Source organism: Sinohyriopsis cumingii, chromosome 7 (assembly GCF_028554795.1).
Source record: "Sinohyriopsis cumingii isolate HCF-2022 chromosome 7, ASM2855479v2, whole genome shotgun sequence".
NCBI lineage: Eukaryota > Metazoa > Mollusca > Bivalvia > Unionida > Unionidae > Sinohyriopsis > Sinohyriopsis cumingii.
Window position 1 is genome coordinate 86,682,606 of NC_142967.1, and position 9,536 is coordinate 86,692,141.

Here is a 9,536-nt window from a genome sequence, read left to right on the forward strand (position 1 = left end):
TTGGGCTGAGGTCAGTCAGGGTCTCATTACTTTATTACTGGGACCGAATAAGATATATGCAGTCCAAATATCAAATAATATTCAAGTATATGGAGATTTCTCATATTCATCAAATGCAAGGGTCATGTCATAACATGGGGTTCAATGTGTGATCCCCACTCCTTATGGTGGTATCGTTGTCTACGACATGACCGCCCACGATGTTGTTGCCCTGATCGAGTTAATAATTAAATAAAAATATTAAATTAATGGATGGAATAACGGAGATCTTAGCAGAGATATTTAATAGAACAACACGTGCTCAGTATGTAAAACAACAATTTAATCAATTACATACATAAAATGAAATTGAATATGACATTCAAATGATTCACTTTCTCTTAGAAAAAGCGTAAAAAAGATTAAGCGAAATTCAAAATGCCATTATGTTATACCGATATAACAAATTGCATCATATAATCGAGTGACCAATTGAACTCAAATTGCTGGAATGTCAGTATCACCTGGATGCTTCCGGTCTTATCCAAATCGATGTGTTCGGCATTGCTGTATTTCTTTTCCTTTTCGCTTTCTCTTTCTCTCACCCTCCAGCCTCTTTGGGTCATCAACCGTCTTGGTTGCAGACTTTGTTCATTTCCACTGTGCAGTACAGGTATGGAATTATTTGTTTTATTCAAACAGAAATATAATACCCACCTTAATACATGTCAGGTATTTTCTTCTCCTGGGATTGTCTACCTTAAAACATCTGTGTTAAATTTCAGGAGGTAAGGGCCACGGTGGAGTTGACGGTGGCATTCGGGTGCCTGGAATTGTCAGATGGCCAGGACATATACCCAAGAACACGATAACAGATGAACCGACTTCTTTAATGGACTTTTACAACATGGTGAGGATGACTACCGGTGCAGCACAGCCCAGAAACATTACACTAGACGGCGAGAATATTCTGCCATTATTAAATGGAATCACAAATATCTCGCCACACGAATTCCTCTTCCATTACTGTGGAGAAGAGATTCACGCAGTTAGATATCGACCCAGAACTGGTGAGTAATCGTCGTTACTCGGCCATTTGTGTAATACCAAGACTAACTTTGTATGTGTTCGACGGAAAATTGCATTACAATGTGTGACTACGCAAATATATTAGGAATGATTAAATGTTTAACTGTTAAATGCATTTTAAATAAACGAAGAACTCAGAGTGTTAAGAACAAGACAAGCAACATATATCATAATCGTGATAGCAGACATAAACGTAGAGCCGTTTGTCTGATGTGGTTATGTTTTTTCTTTATCTTCAGTATTTGTTATAAGACTTTGTTAAGACTGTTTGCAAAGTGCACAGCAAACGATGATTCAATATATGGGCATAGTTGTGGAAACATTCGCTGCAAATTTGAATTTTAGTCGCGATAGCAGGCAACTTAATTTAGTGTGAATCGTGTTTGTGAAATTAAACTTTGGTTGCATAATTAGTACCTTATTTGCAACGATCTCTCTCTCTCTCTCTCTCTCTCTCTCTCTCTCTCTCTCTCTATATATATATATATATATATATATATATATATATATATATATATATATATATATATATATATATATATATATATATATATATTAAATACCAGTTTATAATCAGCGCGGTGTATATGTTGCATACTGGACACTGACATTTTTTTATTCAAAGGAAATTATGGTTTGGAAAGAGGTTACACAAATACAAAGTAGAGTCGACCACGAAATGTACTGTATAACTTCCGTCTGCGTCGACCATTGGATCCCAACGTGGTCCGTGAGGACGTCATGGCGGTCGCCAAGGCATTTTGGGGTACTCGTGTTTTAGGCTCCTAAATTTAGTAACAGAATTATACGTTTTTTTATGGATAGAGGTTATAATGAATAGTGAAGGTCGTAATATGAAATGAATCTTAAGAATATAAAATCGCAAGATACGTCAAAGATACATCAAAGATACGCCAAAGATACGTCAAAGCTATGCGTATGCAAAGGCCAATCAGAGTTTGCAAGTAGTAGTGGTTGATGCCACCCACTCTCATAAACTATAAAAATGTGTCTATAGGCACAAAGGTCGAGCCACTGGTATTGACGACAAGGTAAACAGTCAAATAAGCAGACGTTCGATTGAGTGACATATGCTGTTAAGGGAAATGTGCCTGAGGGGGAATAGAAACGTACACTATTTTCAGATAAATCAATTTTGCCAGTTTACGAAAGTTTAATCATCAAAGCGCCAAAACAAGTCACTTACGTTATCGAAACAAGTAAACAGTTAACACATTTTTATATTTTACATCCTCTTCTCTTACGTTGCTTCGGGTATTAAGTTTTAAATTATCAACTCGGAATGAAAGTTTCACAGCTGTTTTGGTTGTGCAGGTTGACATGAACGTATCTTCTTGCGATAGAGATGATCCGAATGATTTCACTTTGAAAGGTGATTCTAATATCAGTCATTACGTTTCACTCTTTTGGCAGGGGGGTTAATAGGGCCCAGGACAGGGGATTTTATAGGCCCCATGATGGGATTTTATAGACATCAGGACAGGGGATTTTATAGGCCCCAGGATGGGATTTTATAAACATCAGGACAGGGGATTTTATTGGCCACAGGACAACAAATACAGGTTTTCAACAAATGCTTCCATATTCTGTTTGAAGCTTCTTTGCATCTAATGTTTTTCTGTAGACACACATATTACATTTCCTTTACTTCCTTTATTGCCATTTCTTAAAATTACTAAACAATCATTTGATTTGTATGGGCACTTGCTGATTTGCAAAAATGCATGTACGTAATATCATGTCATGAAATGCAAATATACTAACAAACTATGGGTATACGTTTTCTTTTAAGATGACAGATAGAGGCTTTGTAAGAAAATACCTGTAGTTTTGAAGTTATAAGACCGTGCTATTAAATTCAGGCAACTGGTGTGCCTATTATTTTCGATCAAATTACAACTGTCCGCGAAGGTGTGTGAACACAAGGACGTCAACAAAGTTGATTTGAGAGGAGAAGGATCCCTCAAAATTGCTAGGTACTTTACAAACGGTTCTAAGTTAGTCTTTAGAAATGTTACTGAGGAAATGCCAAATCTTTACCTTGAATCGGTAAGGATGACGCGATTTTACATGTGTCTGCTCTTCCGGTTATGATTTAAGTCGCTAGCCTTAATACAAGAAGTCTACAATGTCCGCCTTCATAGACTCCCGTAATTTCCCAGAAATGAATTTCTGACAGTTGCCTTCAGCAAATACATTTAGTGTATTGTCGGCCACATAAATCCGTGTGATATTGCGCATAAACGACTGAGATAGGTGTTCACAACGTGTAACGGTCACCTTATCTTACTCATTGACTTGACCATCGGCATAACGTGGTCGTTATACGTCTTGATAAAATGGGAGTAATTTAGATATATGAACCCAAGAACTATATGTACCATGCGCAAATTCCTCCAGCAACAATCAACTGTGACGTAATTTTGTTTCGTACATCCTGAATACACATCCTGTAGTGATACTAGCTACGTCAATCAAGTGCAACTTATTACAATTATAATCCTTTGAGTCAGGGATTCTTATTACGGAATAAGATATGACAAAATAATGGCGGCATAATGTAATTTGTTACGAGAGAGAGAGAGAGTTTGTCAACATTATATTTCTCCTTATTTTTACAGGATCTAAAACGTACAAGCTGATCTATAAAATGCCGGATTACTTGCCCGGGACGAATCGGTGCCACTTCATGTGCGGATGTCATTCGGCACGAGTCCTTGAGAAACCGTTACTTTTTGATGTGACCTCAGATCCAGGCGAAAGGTCACCCCTACCGAGCAGTTACCCTGGATACAGTCACATAATCGAAGCCATGACAGAAGCTGTAGCAAAGCATAAGTCGTCCATCGTTCCTGTCGAAAGTCAGTTTACTGCAAGAAACCTTATATGGAGACCACACTGGCAAGACTGTTGTAATTTTCCAAAATGTAGTTGTACTGATCCAAAATATGCACAGTAGAATTGAGAACATGCTTGTTACATAATATCTTTTTAAAAGAGCTCATATTCTTTAAGTTTCCTATTTGGATAACTTTCCGTATATTTATCTCAATTAACTTTACAAAATAACCTATTGATTCATATGCTCCTTAGGACCATGTGGTTGTACAAGAGCTGACACGAATGTCTCATCACTGCAATCAAACAACTCTTTTGCGAATATTCAGATAGAAAATTGGGGTTCGAATGATCGTTTGATTATCTAGCAACATTGACTCGTTTACAAAATGACAACATCGAAGCTGCTAAATCGCCTATAATTCAAACCTCCCACTAATTAAATATTCTGTCAAAATTCAAAATTTTCTCATTGCTCACAACATCGCTAGTGTTATTCGTTGTATTAGGACTATTTTGTCTTAAACTAAGTAACAAAACAATCAAAACCAAAAAATTATTTTATAAAGTTACAAAATAAAAATTTAAGAGGAACATGCTGCGTTGTGAAATATATCTCAAATAATCCTCTATGGTCTATCACAAGTCTAATAGTATAAAATATGCCGAATAAATTCCAATCCTGAATGTGGTGATGTACCCATTATCTTGCTGTATCACGATGATATAATCGAGAATGTCTTTGAATGAATTCACAGTAATGCAAAAGCAATGTTTAAGTCCAAAATGTTCATGAACACTTTCTAATTTCAATAAATTATTCCTCTCAATTATACCTGAACACACATAAACATGATTCCACAAAGACTAGTAATGAAATAGTATGAATAATTTTGTTTATCAGATATAAACATAAGACACAATTAGACGAGTAGAATGTGTGTCCAAAGTTGGACTCTAGACTATTCTAAATTTTGTACATAAGTCTAGATTTTACATTGGCATATCATCAAACAATTTGTATCACTTACAAACAAGACAAAACCCAGGTGGACAATAGACTTTTCATGATAAACACCAATGTCATGGACGCAGATCGCAGTAAACATGTCGTTCGCAAATTATCAATAGCTTAATGTATACAATCATGGACAAACGTTAGCTATTGTAATGTTGTTTACAAATAGCACCTACAATCTACAAGCATGGACAAAAATTCAACACAATGTAGATATACATAACCTCTAGAAAAGATAATCGATAATGACAATTGTTATTTAATATATATATATATATATATATATATATATATATATATATATATATATATATATACGAGTTAAATCGTAAGCTCTGTCAGTGTTACGTGGGGTTACGTCTGCCACCAAATGCGTTGTTTCTTAACAATTTTAGTTTTGCTGATGATACGTCATTGATAAGTCCTTCTATCACAGGTTTAACGAAATTATTAAAGATATGTGAATAATACGCATTTGAGAATCATGCCATCTATAATATAAAAAAAAATCAGTATGCATGGTCTTTTAGCCAACTTCCTTCAAATTACCATCTCCTCAGTTATACATATTTGGGTCATGTTTTGAAATCCAATCGGTCAGATAATGAGGATATGATGAGATATTACCGATTTGTGTGTACTGGAACAAACATGCTTCTACGTAAATTTAAGAATTGTTCATTGAATATCAAAATTAGATTATTCAAATCTTATTGCTGCACTATATATTGTGCTCCTCTGTGGACAAACTTTAGTGAAGGTATGAAAAGAAAACTAGTTATTGGTTATAACAACAGTCTTCGTTTTCTATTAGATCTTCGTAGGTTGGAACAGTGCCTCCAACATGTTTGTAAATTATAATGTATTCAGTTTTGATGAAGTAATGAGAAAGTATGTATTCGCAATGATGACAAGAATATCTAATAGTAAGAACTGTAAATTGAAATCTCTTTGGAATTATGACATTCATTTAAATTCTCATATTATTAGTAGATGGAACAAATTACTCTTTAAATGTGCCATTTAATTTCATTCTTAGCAATGCATGTAACAATTAATTGTTGTAAATGTATATGTATACTTGTATGTATGATATATATGTTCATTTATGTTTACAATGTTTTTACTTTATAATTATATTTTAATTTAGAGGTATGGACCTATTTGTATTCTTATTCTTATTATTCTTAATGAACATGGTATATAATTCCATATCAATGTCAGCATAGTTTATTATGTATTATTCAACATATCATAATTTAATTTTATTTGAAAGAACACGTAATCGAGAGTTATTACCTTTCATTATCTACAGTCTGTCTTCCACACTAATGGCATCATTCCAGTTTTCGTCAATAAAACGTATTTCTCTTTTCAAAATCATTTCTCAGTATTTTTTCTATACCTTGACAATAAAATTAGTCTACTTCCAACTCGACAAGAAACTAACGCAACATTGTCCTATCTGCTATAACTTGCCTTGTAGAAGAGGAACTAGTCCCAGTGACCAGATCTCGGCATCCACATTTACGGTACTGTCATATATTGTTTTGAGTGACTAGTTTTATTTCAGCAGGTGTTATTTACTCGTACATGTATATACACTATATCTCGATAACATTAGTGGCAATCCAAATTTGCCGGCCCAGATGTATCTTATAAACGCAGTTTATTGATAATAGAGGCTTTTTATATCTTGTTTACTTATGTAGATTGATAATATATTTATTTTTTAATTTTATTTACTAATGTCGGTCTAAGCCTTTTACCCAAAATATGTTTTGTCCTGACGTCACATCCGCACACCCAAGCGAGGAAGCTATTGACAGGCACATAATTCAGAGAATAGTCATGACTTCAACCAGTAACCAGGTCCTAGAGACTTTAGCTACATCACTAGAACGAGCAAAACAAATAAGTATTGTATTATTTAACATATACATTAATTTCCCTAGACTACAAAGCAAAAGAATTAAAAATTACTTGAAGTATGATTATAATTCCTAAAATTACTAATGGTTATATCAATTTCAGATAATACGGATATGCTCCAAAGGAATTCCGAATGTAAATTCTAATGGGTTACGTGCTAACACCACGGAAGTATCACTGTTTTAATATCCAAACGTTTTTACTTGAATTCAAGGTAAATCCATAGAATATGAAATCACAAAATTGTCCTTAATTGTTTCACGATAAATCCAAAGATATTAATACGTTGTCTTTGAATAATTTCACAGTAATCAGCTATATGGTATTTGTTTGTTTAAAGTAAATGTTTCAAACCCTGTAATTCCAACACACGATTATCATTTTAAATAGAATTTAATCGTATCGTTCTACAAGGTTGATATAGCTTTCCAGAATGAGGAACACTGCGTAAAAGTCTCTTTGTATAATCAGTTAATACGCAGTAGAAAAACTGTATAAAGTTAATAGAAATAATCAGTTAATACGCAGTAGAAAAACTGTATAAAGTTAATAGAAATAATCAGTTAATACGCAGTAGAAAAAATGTATAAAGTTAATAGAAATAATCAGTTAATACGCAGTAGAAAAACTGTATAAAGTTAATAGAATATAATCAGTTAATAAGCAGTAGAAAAACTGTATAAAATTAACAGAACATTATTCAATAACGTCAGTGAATTAATTAAAATTGTGAACTATTTTCAATCAACAAGTCAACAGCTTTTTCTAGTCTTAACTAGTCACATATTATCACATTCGCGTCACTCATGCTCTATTTGGACCATGTGATAATGTTTACTTGAACTTGGCATTTCGACCTTGATTTCATGAATGAAATAATATTACGCATTGTACATTTACTCTTCTTATAGTACACAAGCCATTCATGGGATCGTAGAGTTAAAAGAGTTAACCCGATATAGATGTAGGTAATGCCAACAAAATCTATATTAGCATACTACTCGGTCCACTGACCACTGAACACTGTCCTCCGTCCACGCCAATGATTGTTTGTCACGATTACATATAATAAACGAGAATGTTCGCCGATATGAAAAGTACATACATGAAACCATACACGAAAACATAAGTGAAAACGTAAGAAAATATTCCTGATTTGCATCTGCGCTTGCGTGGTTAAGAAAGCGACCACTAATTGGAAATGTATTACAGACACAACCTATGCCGGCAGACCGAACGATAATTGCATTCATATTTGGTGCAGGTTATCTCCTGGTATAGAAGGGCTGACTTATTAATGAATTAAATCCTATTTCCCGAGGACTGTTTAATTTTCAAAGGGTAAATAGCTATTTATTATCTTAACCAAGTAATGCATTATTTCAAAGCGAAAGTGTACATTTCTTGTCTTTATACAAGACTCTGCCAATCTTTGTCAACGTAAAAACAACTTAAATTATTGCTTGGCGGACCAAGCAAATATCGCGCTGGTTTGAACAAATCAGCTTGACGTATATAAGGACTTCCGCCAGTGATCATTGCCAAGTATGCTTACCAACGATAAAAAACTGCCCATCATCGACTCAAACTTCTTCGCAGTTAGAGAGACGTTAGTAGTGAAGGGGGACACTTTACGTACAATGGGAATTAGCATTAAAAACACCCTTGGGACACTTTACGTACAATGGAAATTTAACATGGAGAAAAATCGTGGGACACTTTACGTACAAGGGGAATTAACATGGGAATAAATCGTGGGACACTTTACGTACAAGGGAATTTAACATGGGAATAAATCGTGGGATACTATACGTACAAGGGGAATTTAACATGGGATTTTTTTTTTTTTTTAAATTTTAAAAAGGGGTAGGCAATTCAAAGACTATCTCTTTTCGAGAAATATGGCTGGCCCTGAAAAGGGCCTTTGGGTTTTCTTCTTCTTCTTCTACTTCTAATTTCTCCATTTCCTCCACCAACTTCTTATTTTATCTCCAACACTCTTTCTCTTCTTTTTTTTCTCCTCCTCTTCTTTCTTCTCTTCCTCTTCTTTCTTCTCTTCCTCCTCCTCTTCTTTCTTCCTCTTCTCATTTTCTTCTTCTTTTTCAATTTTTTCGTTCCATTTTCTGACGATCGTCGATAAATACCTATGTATCTATAATCAGCTGAAATTCCTATGAAATCCCACTATCTATTTATAGCTCCAACTTGTGGGTTTTTCCTTTGGAAAATCCCACTATCTTTTTATAGCCTCAGCTTGAGTGACGTTCCTGTTTATGAATTCTAGTATATATGTATAGCTACAAAATGTGGAAATCCCCAAGTCGATATTTATAGTCTCGAAATTTCCAGCGTCAGTGACGTCACTGTACTGAACACTAGGGATAAATATCAACAGTGTTGCAAGTGGCTGACCTGAATACGCGCTACTGCAGGTAGGTAGGTAGAGTGTATCTGATAGGGATAAAGTGAGTTTTATACGGACAAACAGAGACCAATAGACACACACAACGTACGCGCGCAGACACACACACACACACACACACACACACAAAGACACACACACACACAACGTACGCGCGCCGACATACTCACACACACACATATACTCACACACACACACACACACACACACACAGAAACACACAACGTACGCGCGCAG

At 34.7% G+C, this 9,536-nt stretch overlaps 1 protein-coding gene across 2 annotated transcripts in view; it reads left to right on the forward strand.

Moving 5' to 3' along the window:
• The window catches only part of LOC149795667 (steryl-sulfatase-like), a 127,062-nt gene extending 120,743 nt beyond the window's left edge, over positions 1 to 6,319 (forward strand). For both annotated transcript variants that reach the window (XM_089965507.1, XM_089965508.1), the window contains exons 5-6: positions 765 to 1,049; positions 3,711 to 6,319. In XM_089965507.1, coding sequence (XP_089821633.1) covers positions 765 to 1,049; positions 3,711 to 4,048 — 623 coding nt within the window. In that variant the 3' untranslated portion in view covers positions 4,049 to 6,319. The remainder of the gene's footprint in view (positions 1 to 764; positions 1,050 to 3,710) is intronic.
• Positions 6,320 to 9,536: the final 3,217 nt, after the last annotated feature.